Source organism: Varanus komodoensis, unplaced genomic scaffold (genome assembly GCF_004798865.1).
Source record: "Varanus komodoensis strain SLA01 unplaced genomic scaffold, ASM479886v1 scaffold61, whole genome shotgun sequence".
Taxonomy (NCBI): domain Eukaryota; kingdom Metazoa; phylum Chordata; class Lepidosauria; order Squamata; family Varanidae; genus Varanus; species Varanus komodoensis.
The window spans coordinates 3093115-3108776 of NW_025336236.1; the positions used below are offsets into that span (position 1 = coordinate 3093115).

At 41.5% G+C, this 15662-nt stretch overlaps 1 protein-coding gene across 1 annotated transcript in view; it reads left to right on the forward strand.

Annotated features, from left to right (window-relative positions):
* Positions 1-14443, forward strand: part of PTPRR (protein tyrosine phosphatase receptor type R) — a 106935-nt gene extending 92492 nt beyond the window's left edge. The window contains exons 7-14 of the mRNA XM_044449859.1: positions 1661-1847; positions 3188-3272; positions 4390-4469; positions 4871-5008; positions 7063-7173; positions 7949-8106; positions 9507-9620; positions 13806-14443. Coding sequence (XP_044305794.1) covers positions 1661-1847; positions 3188-3272; positions 4390-4469; positions 4871-5008; positions 7063-7173; positions 7949-8106; positions 9507-9620; positions 13806-13899 — 967 coding nt within the window. The 3' untranslated portion in view covers positions 13900-14443. The remainder of the gene's footprint in view (positions 1-1660; positions 1848-3187; positions 3273-4389; positions 4470-4870; positions 5009-7062; positions 7174-7948; positions 8107-9506; positions 9621-13805) is intronic.
* Positions 14444-15662: the final 1219 nt, after the last annotated feature.

The following is a 15662-nucleotide window of genomic DNA, read 5'->3' on the forward strand; positions in this document are numbered from 1 at the left end:
TCATGAACAGTTCAGCAAAATTTTGCTTCCATTCACGAACTCCACATTGAGTGACAAACACAATCGCGGCCATCTTCTCTGCACAAACACAATCACAGTCATCTTCTCCACACCACGACCATGTGTCAGAGTGTGTTTGAGCAGGGAAGATGGCCGCATTTGTGTTCACACGAATACGAATGCGGCCATCTTCCCACTCTGACACATGGTTGCGGCTTCCTCTAGTCAAGATCGCAGTCACAGACTATCCTGCCAAACAATAATGTCCTCCCCACCCACCTTCCTGTCCTCCACGCCAGAAGTCTCCTCAAGAAAGGTTAGTGTTTTCTCTCTTCATACTCTACTGTACTGTACTTTGTTTCATATTTTTGTGGTCAAAAAAAATACATATGGTTCAGAACAGAGTAACCTTGTTTACATTGAATCTTATGGGGAAATTTGACTCAGTTCACAACCAATTCAGTTCGCGACCAGAATCGTGGAACAAATTAAGTTTGTGAACCGAGATACCACTGTATTGTTCCACTGCTTACATAATAAGTGCTGTTGTTCATGGCTTTGATGAAGCAAGTTTAACATTCATGTTCTTGCTGAATATCAACTTTCTCACTCTAGGGGTGCATCCTAACAACATATTCATGGAATGAAACTGATGTGGCAAAAAGTGTCTCTTGGTGATCTTTGCCATCTCAATCTCTCCAGGACATATTTTAGCCAGAAAAACAAGCAGTCTGCAGAATTCATGTGGCTCAGAAAATGTTGGTTCACTAGGGAATCCTGAGGAATTTGAGCTCCCTTGAATCCATTGCAGATTTTTCCAACATCCCTACAGTCAGCAGAAACAGTAGAAGTGCATGGTGGTGCTCCACCCACAAAGTACAATGACTGAAAGTAAGACTTAGGGTTTCTCCATGCAAGTGTATTTACCAATATCACCCAGGGGCTGCAGGATTCCCATGTTCCGCAGTAGCAGCAGCAGCGGGAGCTACTTGCCGCCCTAGACAGTGCCCTGAACTTCTGGAGCATCTTTGGAAGTGTGGGAGCACAGAAGTGGTAGGAAGGGGTGGCCTCCTCCATGGGAGAATCTACTTGGCTATTGGATCACAGCCATCAATGCTGAGTCAAAGCCAAGTGAGTGCTGTACCATGCGATCCCATATATCAGGGTGTTGAACTCCTTTCAGGCAGAGGGCTGAATTACACTTTGGAAAAGCGACCAGGGATTGCATTCTGAAGGCAAAATGAGACAAGCCCAAAGGCAAAGGGGCCGAGGGCAAAGTACCAAAAATACTGGCATGTTTTTTGTTTAAAGCTCTTCTGGTATCCATTTAGAGCTTTTAGAATTGGAAAGCAATGTGGGAAGCAAAGGTAGGAAATCACCAAATGACCAGCAGCTAGGGGACAGGGGTAATGGGGTTTGGTTATCCAAAGAGCACAGGAGGGGTAAATTTATTCCACAGGCCTGAAGTTCTGTTACACACCTAACATGCAGGTTTACTCCAAAGGAAATAATATTCTTTTTCGGTTGGCTTATTCTTGAACAAGTCTGTCTAGCATTTCAACCTTAACTTCACCTACAACTGCAGCCGATCAGATTCAAGAATGGCAAACAGACTCTCATAAGATATAACTCATTCCACATTGTTTGTTTTATTATGCAGACGAGGATCTAACGTCTCACTAACCTTAGATATGAGCAGCCTAGGAAGCATTGAACCCTTTGTTGCTGTGCCAACACCAAGAGAAAAAGTAGCCATGGAGTACCTGCAGTCAGCTAGTCGGATCCTGACGAGGCAGCAGTTAAAAGAAACAGTTGCAAGTTCTCATTTGCTTCAGACAGAATTCATGGTAAGCTATTAGCTATTTTTTTTAATCAAAACAACTAGAATGTATATTTGAGCTTCATCTTTTGCCCAGTTGATAGGAACTGATGCATGGAAATCAAAACCTTGTTTTCCACGTACAGGGAGCTTTAAATGTGCAAGGCATTAAAATATGTAATTCTCAAACAGCATCCTGAAGTGGCAAAGTCTTTTTCAAATAATTAAATTGCTTTATATCTGCTGTGCACCATGGGTATTTCTATGCACAGCTCTCATGGTGCTGTGCTCTGTCTCATTCATGACATTTCTAGATGAGTTTCTTAGTTGCAGCCCTCTCATGTTTCCTTGATGCTTCTTTCATCTTTTCCCTTAATGCAGAAAATCCATTAACACAATGTGCAATGATTTATGATTGTAAACACTAAGAGCCTGCCTTCTGGATGCATCCCGGACAAGAAATGCTATGATTCCTGGGCGGGCATCCCAGGCACCATAGGATTGTTAGGACCCTGCCCAGGATTAGAGACAGACATCTGACCTCAGAAAGGAAAGTCAGAGACTGACTCCCTTCCCTTTCCCCTTTACAGCTAGTGTAGAAAGAACCACACTGGCTACCTTCTGAGGTTGGAATCATGACCTTGGAGGGGGGGCGGGTATTCCAATGGGCAGGGATGGAAGGTGGCTGGAGAGGCCAGGCTATTCTGATATTCTGAGTCTGCTACCACAGCCCCCGGAGCACCTCACGAGATGGCTAAAAAGCCAGTTAGTGAAGCTACGAGGTGAAATGAAAGGGATTAACTCCACTGCTCCTTCCACTCCACAGTGGGTGATTGGATATCTCTGAGTTCATGGGCTTCCAATCATTGAGGGCAGGATTGATAGGATTGTGCCCCAGATTATCCTGGCACCTGAAACCATATAAGACTAGAACACTTTTGAGTCCACTCCTCCACTTGGAAGCAAGAGAGTCTGTCTATCAGTTCCCCACAGATCCGCCTATAAGATCTAGAACCACAAGGTCTACCAAGCAGAAAGGGTCTGAGTACTTTCAGTACAAGGAGCTGCACATGAATCAAGACACAGGTCACCAAAGCCCACTGGCCAAGGTGACCGATTGCGGATACACTGATCAGGCATGATGAATCCAATCCATCCCACCCTCAGCAAGCAATTTTGAGCAGAAAAATATTGAGGGAAACTATTAAGTAATTTCATTTCTCCTGCCACCAGCTTCTTCACTCAAAATCACAATCTTTTAAGGCTATCTTCATTCGAAAACAACTGTAAGGGCTCTGTTACATGCATTTGTATGAATGTTAATGCACCTTTATAAACATTGACATTATGTTTTTTCTTCCTTTCCAGGAGATACCCATGAATTTTGTAGATCCTAAAGAAATTGACATCCCAAGTCATGGAACTAAAAATCGCTATAAGACCATTCTTCCAAGTAGGTCAATCGAAACAGACTTCCCCTACCTGGCCCCATCCAGTTGTGCTCTTCTGCAGCTCCCAAAATTCCACGTAGCCAGAATGGCAAATGGCTGCAGTTCAGCCCAGCTGGAGGGATCCAGGCTGGGAAAGTCTGATTTAAACTGATATTTAAATCATCTGATTTTCAATCTAGGAGGACAGACCTTGGTTTTTCTATTATGTTCACCATTTTTCCATTCCCAGCACATGTTTTGCCTCTTGAACTGCAGCATGCAGAGTGACTTCAAGTGTTTTTTCTCTTCTTTGGAAAGAGCCAGAGGCTGACAATTGTAACTGAGCACTGCCAGGAGTTCTGCCAGTTTCTTGTATTGAAGCAATTGACAGATTTCAGTAATTCTGAACTATAATCTATATCCTTTGATGGGCCTGAGCTGTGAAAGTGTAACAAGATTTTTCAGAGACAAAATTGTCATGTCTTGAAGAGTCAGTGTCCTTTTAGTTGGGAGAAACTTATTTAAAATTGCATTTGGAACTAGCATTGTAAATAAAGTGATTTTCTTCACAGTCATCTATGTTTAATTTACATTCAGATTCAGTTTTATTAATACTGATGCTGAAGATATTTAGTCCATTCTATAAAAAGTTATTGGATCTAAATTATCAGATGAGAGTCAATGCAACTGAATTATGTTTATTCTTAGTACTTTGACTTTAAATTGGATCTTAACAATCTGTGGCCAACCAAGCCAAGTATCGCCAAGCAGACATGTATGGTTATCTGTCAGGCAATTCAGCAAGCCCCCTCTTCCTCCTCGTCCTCCTCCTCCTTCTCCTCTTCTTCGTAGGGGGTGTGTAAAAACAGATTTATTTGTCATCACTTTTTTTTATTTGGACAAAACTCAAATGCTGCAGGAACAGGAAGTGCGGGTCTCTTGTACTTCCTACTCCATTGTTCCTCTGGAATGTTTGGAGTCATTCTTAGCTCACTCTCCTGTCATAGTGGCACTAACCTTTGGGACACCCCAGCAATTGCAGCAGTACAACATATCACTGCCCCATGTAACTGCTACATCAAAGCATCCATATAATTCATATGGACTTTGTTTTAATAACCAACTTCACTGTTTTTCCAGATCCTGTAAGCAGAGTCTGTCTGAAACCAAAAAATCCTGGGGATGCTTTGAGTACCTACATAAATGCAAACTACATCAAGGTAAGTAAATTGAAGTGCAATATGAGAACTGGCCATCTTACCTTTCATTTTTCCATTGATCCAGTTAGGAATATTGGATTCCATAAAGCTACACTCTTTCTTTCTTATCACAACTCTTTGGATGGTGCTGTGCCAGCACAGCCCCTTTTATAAGAAGGAACATGCTCTGTGTTGTTACCTCCCTCCACAAATAAATTGTCAGAAAGAGTAACAAGCTAATGGGCTAACTACTCTGTGATCAAACATTTTGCCAAACCTCATCCCATCGTCTATTTGCATATTCATAGAAGAGCAGAGTAAGCTTTCTGGATTTCTTGTCTTTTCTTCAGTGCCTGTTTCCTTTTCACCCACAAACAGCCTAACTCATAAAGCAATTGTTATTGTGTCTTTGTCTGAATTAGGGATATGGTGGCCAAGAGAAGGCTTTCATTGCAACCCAGGGACCTATGATTAATACCGTGAATGATTTCTGGCTGATGGTATGGCAAGAAGACAGTCCTGTTATTGTTATGATCACAAAGCTGAAAGAGAAAAATGAGGTATGATTTTTCACCTTACTAAATCATGAACAGAATCATATTTAAACAGTGAATGCCACTAAAGGACAATATGATGAATGCTATTAAAACGTCAGTGCAAAAAGAATCCTTAGGGGATATTCAGCCACTGAATTTTGCTCTTACATGGATTTATTCAAGGTGGGAAGGAATGGTTGCTATTATTGTCAAAACTGTCACTCTTAATATTGGCTGCAACATTTAGGATGCAATCCAGTATCCTCTTTGCACCTGATACCTGACACAACAATCTCTACTACCAGGGCCCCACAGATAGGAAGAGAAGGTGGCTGGAGCGCACGTTGGAGGTGGCATAACCAGCCTCCTCCCCTACAAGCCCCAGTGCATGGCCTTGCCAACACTGACTGAAACCATGCCTGGAAGTAAGTCTGCCTGCATTCAGTTAGACTGGACTTAATTCTGAATTGCCTTACACCGGATTGCTCTGGAGAGTCTTAACACTGGATAATTTTTAAAAACACAATAATGGTTGAAATCTAGTGATGCCAGCATGAGACGTGTCCACCTGAAGCACACAAAGCAACCCAAGTCTATACATGCAACTGTGTGCTGGCAAGTATCCAATAAATGCAACCTAAAAAGTTTGCTGCGTCCATGTCGGTGGTGAAGCATACACAGGGCATCTAGTGAAGGGATATGTCCTGGGCCTGCCAAGTCAGAACTCCATCTATGCACTGAAGTATATACAGAGTTCTAATCAGGAAAGAAATCTAGACTATTTATCCTGGTGCTTTCTATAGCATCATTATTGCATCCAAAAGACATTTACCTGGCATCTAAAATACTGCATTCTTAGGGAGCGCAGAGTATTATAAACAGTTCTTTGACTTGACTCATCTGATCAAAATACTTCTGAAAACCAAACCCATTATGATATGTCTTGTGGATTAAATATTTTCCCAAAGGAAATGCCATATTTTGTAATGCCTCTGACACGATTTGTGAAGAATGACTTGAAAGAAACACTGAGCGGTTTCTAACATATCAGGAAGCCTTGTGTTTACCTGAATTGCCCGGACTCTCTACAACACTGCTTATCTGTATTGTCATGAGCTGATAGTGGCAATTTCCTCCTAATAGAAGGGGGGAATCAGCTTATGTCATTCCCAAGCTATAGGGAGAAAGTCTGTGTTTATGAGTTCCTGACATTCCACTAAAAAACCCTGGCAAACATCTGAAGAATTGTTTGGATGGTAAGAAATGATTCTCTCACCTTATTTGCTACTGGAGGTACATCAGGTTTTGGACTCAGGTTTTTGTGGTTCATGTGTGTGTGTATCAAATATTGCTGCTTTGGGATACCAGGGCAAAGGGCGGGAGCAGCCACAAAGCAGAAGGGCAACAAAATAAGAGAAGCAAGACACGTATATAAAAACGTTGATTACAAATATCTTATTCCAAGTGCATTCCTGAACTTCCTGAGCTCTGCTGAACCTGGGAACTTCTGCATGCAAGGCATTTGCTCTGCCACTGATCTATGGCCGCTTCCCATGGTGAATACCTTCTCTAAGTGTGGATCCTTATGAAGCCAAAGTGGTACCATTTCCACACCGGAGGGGAGGTCTCAGCAGGTTTGAGGGGACCACAGGATTTGCAGAAATACAGCAGCACCTTTAGAAATAACCCTGGTAAGCTCCACAGGCAGGGAATGCTGACTGACTTTTAGGGGTGGAAGATACAGAAAAACATGGGGAGAGAGTATGTAATAGGACCTGGCTGGCTTGAGCCACAAACAGGAGCAATCCTGCATTGTAACATTTGGCTACAGGTTTCACTGGTTTACTTAGAATATTTATATGCTTCCCTATAATCAGGGCCTCAGGGTAGGTTATGACAAAAACAGATGTCTTGTATTCTGCTTTATTCTGGACTGTACTGTGTACAGCTCCTAGCACAGGAGTTGTTCTGAGTGAGTAAAATGCTGTTCTAATTTGGTCAATTATCGCATTCAACCAGAAACAAATTTGAAGCAGTCTGTGGTTGAATCAAGCATTTAAAAATGTTTCTTTTTCCAGAAATGTGTACTGTACTGGCCTGAGAAGAGAGGAATATATGGAAAAGTGGAAGTACTGGTCAACAGTGTGCAAGAATGTAAGAATTACACTATCCGCAACTTGACATTAAAGGTAATGGGTGCCATTGTTTTAAAAATGTGCATAATAACTTGTTTGTGAAACTCTTTAACATTAGAAGAGTAATCAATCAGCAATGTTGCAGGAAAATAATAGTCATAGCAGAACATTGGGACATCTGCTCAATATGATAATATGGAGAAAGGATCTAATGTGATACTATTTTCAACATAAAAGGCAATGGTGTTAGCATAAATTTTCTCTAGCACAGCACCAGAGGTACTTGCTGGCCCAACGGGTTTCCCTGTGATGTGTCATGTTGGATATTGCTTTTGTATTAGGGCTGGGTTACTTGTGACTTTTCAGATGTTTTGGCCTACAACTCTCAGCATCACTCTCTGGTGGCTGTGCTGGCTAGGAATGAGGTTGCCTGTAGGGCAAAACATCTGGAGAAAGCTCATTATTATATTTCAATGGAACATATGCCAAGCTGCTTTTTTATTTTCTCTAAAAAAAATGAATGGACAGTGATCTGTGATCTTCTGCTCCAGACCAATGCCTAGTGTAGAAAAAATGACCACGTCAAAGCAAGACACAGGCAACCTGTGTTTGGGTTAGAGAGCAGAAGAGGATATTAGGTAGCATTTTAGCAGGAGTGATGCTAATTTTATAACAGGCACATCGAATGTCCTGGATACCAGTCCATTTCAGCACCACAGAAGCACCTGCTCAATTCTGAGTCCTTTCTATGAGGAAATAAACAAAGCAATGCATCCAGTGAACACCATATGCCACATCATGAAGCATAAACATGCTTCACTCTTTTCAGCAAGGGACCCAGTCAAGACAGGTCAAACATTACTGGTATACCTCCTGGCCAGACCACAAAACTCCAGATAGTGCTCAACCGCTTCTGCAGCTCATGTTGGACGTGGAAGAGGACAGGGTGGCATCAGTTGGCAGAGGACCGGTCATTGTGCACTGCAGGTAAATGATGTTTTTAAAAAGCTTTCTCTTGAAAAGTCAATAGAGAAGACTTTCTATAAGGATCCCATGGCCATGAAACCTCCGTCCCTCCCTCCCTCTCTTTCTCTCTCTCTCTGTCTCTCTGAAAGAAAACTTTTTGCTGATATTTATTTGTTCCACATATTAAAAATATAGGAAGGTACCAAATATCAGAACAGATGATTGGTCCATCTAAGTCAGTACTGTCTAACCTGACAGAAGTCTTTCTCAACTTAGACATGCTGGGGATTGAACTTAGATATTTTCCCATACAAAATGGCTGTTCCACCTATATGCACAATTCTGGCTCTATGCAAAAAATAAAAAATAAACACCCATAACTGGGACACAATGCATTTATGAAATCACTCCCATGAGGTCTCTGATGTACCCCGTCTTATCTAAGATACTTAACCTGCTCACCTCTTTTCATCACTTTCTTAATGCTGTATGACTTCAACACTGTTGTTTAAACTTTGTTGGTAACCCTGGAGCAGAACCTGCACTCTTCATAGGTTCCCAAGTTGCCTTTGCTGTTCAGCAGCCAGTGCTTGAAATAAATATTGCAAATTTAGTCAGAAAACTCATTTTCTGTGAAGGATTCCCAGAGTGGTTAACAGGATGTTTGCTGGACTGAAAGAACTATAAACTCCCGCTCTTATCATTTACAGTACAATTATTATTTCGTCATCTATATGTACTTCAGTGGCACGTGAACGATAGAAATCCTTTTTTCCTCATACTACCCTCACCCCTATGAAAATGTAGCTTGGCATTCTGGGAATTCATTAACTTTGTTTGTCTCTCAGCTTATGTCATATACTGCCCTTCCCCCAAAAGAATCTCTGAAAAGTTTGCAATTGCACGTTTCTACCATGCTGTGGCAGGAAACCATTGCACATCTGTGCTATGAATCTGCTTCCTTGTGTACAGAACAGGCTAAAACTTAAACATGCTTAGAAAGTTAGGTGGAAATAGGCTGATTTAAGATGCAATCCTATGCTTCCTTAGATGGAAAAAAGCCCCGTAACTCTCAGCATTTCCCAGCCAACATATTCATTTTCCTCTATGAATATGCATAGGATTCTGTCCTTAGGCACATGCAGTGTCTTCCATATTAAGGGATAAGAGAAACACAGGTATAGCTATTATATCAAGCAGAAACCTATCAGCTAATCTACAATCATCGATTGGTTGACAAGCCAAGCATTTTAACAGAAAAATGAATTGCTAAATTTATCCCTTGGCTAAACCCCTCACACTTCCCCATGGTTAATACGTCGTAGTTCTTCCAACCTGTCAGATGATGGAAGTTGATGGCTGTCATTTTAGCTCCATGCAGCTTTGGTTTGTTTTTTATTTGTTTGTTTGTTTCCTTTCAGTGCTGGAATAGGAAGAACTGGATGTTTTATTGCTACTGCTATTGGTTGTTATCAGTTGAAGAAAGAAGGAGTTGTTGATGCATTAAGCATCGTCTGTCAACTGCGTTTAGACAGGTATGATCATTGACAATGCACAACCCATCCATAAATGCCAGCTGAAACTTATGGCAGCCCTACAGGCACAGATCTGGTACATCAGTCCACTGGGCACCAGCTGTTACCACCAAGAGTTAAACCCAGTCCTCTCTGTTCCCAAGCACTCCCAATCTCTCCGAGACCACTGACCAAGCGTCCCAGTGGAGACTCGTGTGCCAGACTTCTTTGCAACCCTCCTGTGTCTTTAGGGGAGCTCAGCTTAGGTTCCAGGATTTTCACAGTGTGTTGCACTGAACCTCATCTTTAAATCAACATTAACATGACTTATAACATGGCACGCCCTTTATGAACCTCTTCTCTTTCACCTTCTGCCTCACAAGCGTACAGTCTAAGCTTTGGTGTAAACAAACTAAAATATTTATTAAGAATTCGGGCAAAATGTACTGAAAAAAAAGGTTGGTTTCAAAGTAGAAAACAATAAGCTATTTAAAGTGGTAGTTTAGTAGGAAATGACGAAGAAAACAGATAAACACAGTCCAGATATTCACAATGTTGCATTAAAATGCATAGCTGGCTCTTTGAAGCCCATGGCCTCTGTGGTGCAGTTCCTCTTGTGTTTGTTCTTTCCACCTAAGAACCCTACACACTAGCATCTGCTCCAAAGAAAAGACAAGAAAATATGTTGAATGTACTTTCCCACTGGAGAGCATCTCTTTAGGTCCCCACCACCTGCCTGGGTGGATATTTCACAGAAGAAGCATGAGTTTTAGTCTGGCGGATTCTTTATACATTGCTTATGTTTGGCCCAAAGATGGTATTCTTGACACTTCCTCATTGTTTGGCACCTGGGTGGTTTACCAATCAATGGGCTTACTAAGTGGATATGTTTGGCCTTGTATCCAAACATTTGCACTGAAATACCAGGATCTAGCATGCAGCCAGCATCTCTGCTGTTTTTATCAAAGAACAACGACGGACTGAAATGGAGGTTTCTTCCTTCAGGCCTGAATAAGGTGGACTTAGTGTGGTCTAGGTGAGTGGGCCGTTCTAGGCCACTCTAGGTTGACTGTGACAAATGTCTTTGGCCCAAGGGCCATATTCCATTTCAGAAAATATTTCAAGATCCACATTCCAGTGGTGTGCAGGGCTGAAGGCAAAGGAGGTGAGGCCAAAATACCAAAACTATCAGTATATTTTAGCTTAAAGCTGGCTACTGGTGATTAAAGGTTAGGAGAGACATGTCAGTATTTTATACAGGGAAAATTCTGCACAAAGCCAGGAATTCACCAAACCATCAGTAGTGGAGGAAATGCAGTAGGACAAGGTAAATAACATGTGACTTCCTAAGGACTCCCAGGTCGCTGGATTTGTGGCTTGGGCTAGAGCTTCTGGACCCCTCTGATTGCTTCACAAATTCTGATTTTCTGATGGGCATCGAGGAGGAAAAACTGTAGCAGAACCAAGCAGAGAGCAGACTGAAAACTATGGCCCAAAGAATGATGGAGTTGTGTGGATGTATCACCATCCCTTCAAAGTTCTTCAGGTAACTTGTATGCTTCCCATAAGGAAGCAAACTGCAGCTTCAGAAACACACCATGGGGTAGAGTTGACCCTCTTCCCACCTCCCATCCCAGAGCACTCATTATCCAGTATTTGCAAAACAGGATGGAGATGCATTCATGTATCCCCATCCCTAGACAGCCTGTGCGCAAATAGGTAACAGCATCTACTCCTTTTCCTTCTAACCACTACCATTGTTTGGACCAGGGAAGGAAGCATGTTGCAGTGGCTAAAAGAGAGAGCAATTCCAGGGACTCTTGGGTCCTTGGCAGGAACCCTGCCATGCCTATCCTTTGTGCCAGCCCTGTGCATTCCCATATTTAGCACTGGCCTCAGGTACAAATCTTGGGCACACTCACATTTGTGCATAGCAAAGCATGTGAGTGTGCTTTCAAAGGGAACTTCAAGAGACTGCAGTTGTGGTTGAAATGATGCAAGAAGTGTACTTCTTTTTTCCTTGCTGGCCATTTTTTAGCCCTGCATTTTTATCCCATAGTTATGCAGGAAGTCCACAATGTACTTTTGCTGTGCCTTCTAGCACACATTACTTTTATGGTTAAATTAAATGGAGCTTGTGCTGCCCTTGGTGGCATGAATCACGGCTGCAGAATTTCTTCAGTGTCAGCCAATGAGGCAGGAAGCCTGATAGGCATTAGAAAAAGGACAGGAAAAGCTGCACTTTGTACATGTGCTCTCAGGTCACAATAGGCCACATATTTAGTGTAAGAATGAAAATGAATTGACACTGGGGGCCAGTTTCTGATTTGCGTTTACGTTTTAAGATGCACGTTGCTCAGTTCATATTGCATCTGCCAATAGTTCAAGGGTTGGGGCGGTGCACATGGTGAAGAAGGACACGCAGAATATGACCATGTAACCTGAAATGTCCAGAGCCTTCAATTTATGGTTGCACCTCTCAAGCAACAGGTTCTCTATCATCATAAGTCTTAAAAATACTTTTCTTGCACCTATACTGAGCTCTCTGAGCTGCAGCAGAAGCTACATAAATATGAGTAAGATGGGTGTTGACACTAAATGCTTGCAATACTTTGTAGTACTACTGAAGGGTGCTTGGGCTTCAGCCTGAGCAAGGGAAAAGAGTTCTGAGAAGGAAGAAACAATTCTACAGTTGTGAGATGTGGAAAAAATCCGTGCCAGTGCAGCACAGACCTGAGTTACATTCCAAAGTGTTGAGGGAGTGTAGGATACTTTGGACTGAGATATTTAATTGCTTAGAGGTTAAGACTTTATCTTCATGTATGAAAGATACTGGGAAGTATCCAGTGCTGAACACCTGTGCTAGTGAGACTGTCTTTTAATGCAATATGAAGCTAGCACTTCATAGCACATCCCTGGAATAAGTCAAGCAAGAACAGGACCAGCCCTGGGAGCCCAGCTTCCTAGACAATTTCTCACAGCAACTTTCTGTATATGTTAAATAGCATGGGGAATAAGATGGAAACCCAAGTGATAATGTATGCCAATGGCCATGGTGCTGAGCAGAAATCATCCAGCACTTTTAATTACATTAAAGTTTCTAATCACTGTGTTGCTGCCATGACTAAACTGGTACCATACTCATAATGGTTAGGCTCAGGTATAAACCCCTGCCCAATGAAACCAACCCTTCAAGAAGGATCAGAACAACCATATACTGGTGCCCACCAATCACATCTCAACAGAAAACTCAAAAGGATACTGTGGTTGATGGCATCAAAAGCCACTGTGACCAACAGGGACAGATTTTTCCTGGTTAAGGTTAGAGTTAGAGTCTATCAAGGTGATCAAAACAGGCTCTGCCCAATAACCAGAACTGAAGCCAGACTGAAAAGGATCTAGATCAGGTGTGGGTAACTTGGAGATCAAAAGGCCATTTTTACCACCAAACAGCTGCCTGTAAAACTCGCCCCTTCCCTAAAAGACCCCAAATGGCATCCATTGCTGCTATGGAGTGGCTAAAAGGTGACCTTTTGGTCACTCCATAGCAGTTTCAGGTGCCATTTTGTATAATTCACCAGTAGAAATAATGGATCAATCATTCTTAGCACATAACTTGCAAAGAAACCCAGGATAAGAACAGCAAATGTGCAACAATTTTGTCTTCAAAAAAGGCAGATTGTCAGGAAGAAAATGGTAACGTCTGTATGAACTGGCCTGCTGAGGGCCTACCATGCATGTGTTTCTGGGCAAATAAAATGACAGTATGAATTAATCGCTAAAAATATAGTTGCATGATAGACAAATATGTTTCCGTGATGGGTAACCACTGCAGTTTCCAACATTTAAGCATTTTAATGCTGCTAAAAATGGGAAGTGATCAAAATACTGAGACTTCATACAGATGATCATCTGTGAAAGCACTGGAAGTGGTTGGAGGGAGAAGCTGATTTCACCTCTCAAGCCAAATAGACAGACATGTCTTTCATGGGTATGCCCCTACATTTCTTTTGTTTTACTGTCATCTGTTTTGGAGAGTTTTGAAGTAAGGACAAACAGTGTAAAACCTGTTTAACTGGAAATGAAAAGTGATAGAACCATGCACATCATGAAAAGTGATCTCCTCGACAAAAACAATAATTGCAAAATGCACCATCACCTTGCTTTCCCACCCCATCTTTTTTTTTCCCTCCTCCACTTTTTCAGAGGTGGGATGGTCCAAACAAGTGAACAGTATGAATTTGTGCATCACGCATTGACCCTGTATGAAAGCAGGCTCTCAGCTGAAGCCGTTCAATGAAAGCGAGGAAGAAGAAGCAAATACATCAATCTCTCTTGAGGTAAACTGTTCCATTACCTACCAGCAACTTCTTCAAGGAGTTTACAGCCGTGGAAGGAGAGGCATTGAAGCTAGCTAATAAAAGGTTGAAGTCTTTTTAAGTAACAAAAGCATACAAGATTGATGGACCCTTGTCTTGAATGTATTGTGAGTTCCCTGAAACAGTTTTAATGAAGGTTAATGTACTGATGTTACATTTGGATTTCATATATAACTTATGGAGGATTTCTTTCTGTATTAATGGGATCTGCCACACGGAATGTATGTAATGTATGTATGTATATTCTGTAACAGCTGGACATGGGGAAATTCCACTGAAGTAATGTGTATAAATGCTTTGACGTTTGCAGTCTGTCTTGTGAATAGGCTGTCAGGTGTTCAACTGTACCTGTTAAGTGCTATTACCTATTATGTGGTAAATGTAATTCAGATCCACTTAGGATGCTTGCCGCTAAACATGGGAAGTGATCAATTCTGGGTTTGAACAAAAATGAAATAAAACAAAAAATACAGGGACGGGGGAACAGTAAAAATTCATTGGTTTTGAAACTGTTCAAAATCAGTTAGTATTTTCTATGACAACTCCAGTAAGTACTCATATTTATTAAACATGTATAGTACTTTCTGTTAAACACTGCAGGACACAGGGGGTGCGACACAAAAGGGAAACTTTCCTGAGGAAGCCCTACTGAAGCTAATGAAAGTAATAAAAGGTTATGCATTTTAATGGCGCTTGCTGCACTCTTGTGAACCTCCCATTCCTTTCAATAGGACTTTTACAGAAGAAATTCCCTGTGTCTTTTTCAATGTTTATATATTTATTCAATACCATCTATTGTCTTAGAAGCAACTTTTTGCTCCAGGACAGAATCCAGTGTATTTGTAAATCTCGTGAGTCATTTTACTTTTAAAAAGAAAGTTTGTAACATATATTAAATGGTAAGAATTTTAACTATTTGCCTGTCTTTTACTAAAAGGGATGGTTTGTTTTTGTTTGTTTTTAAATAAGCTGTCAATTTTCCATTTCTTGCAATGAGAAGGTGGATGTTTTAGGGAACCCAAAATAGAAGGCTATATAAAAATGACAGTGAAAACTTTTTCTTTTCTTTTTTATCTTGGCAATGCTCTGCTTGCTACAGGAGAAAGAGTGCTACTCGCACACATCCTCTCGGTGAGAACAAAGGGGTTCAGCACAGGGACTAAAGTGATGTTACCTTTGCTCCATACCACCAATAAACTTGTTACGGAAGAGTTAATTTTTTCCTGTTTTATGTCAGTGATTCTCATCGTGTTTTGCTACTCATCTGTTCTGATAGGAAACTCAGATCTGCTTCTTACTTTCCTGCTGGCGTACTTAGAGGTGATACTCATGATGGGAATCCCCTACCCGCTCTCAACTAATGTCTCCTCTCTCAACTAATGTTATAATAGCCTTTCTCCATTGGTCTGCCCAGTTAACAGGAAACAACTGGGTTTGGGCCTCACCCTGGAACACTTTCTGTACTCCAAGCTGAGTGCTTTAGTGCCCGTTCTGGGCTGGTCCATGGTCCATGGACTGGGCTGGTCCATGGACTACATGGGGGTCACCATGTACACATTATCCAAAAAGATGATAAAAGAAATTTACAAACAATTTGCATATGTTAATTTGTGTATAATGGCAATAAGAATGTGTTTTAAAGAGAATTAGCATAATTTAAATAGAAATATAAAACATTGGGGTA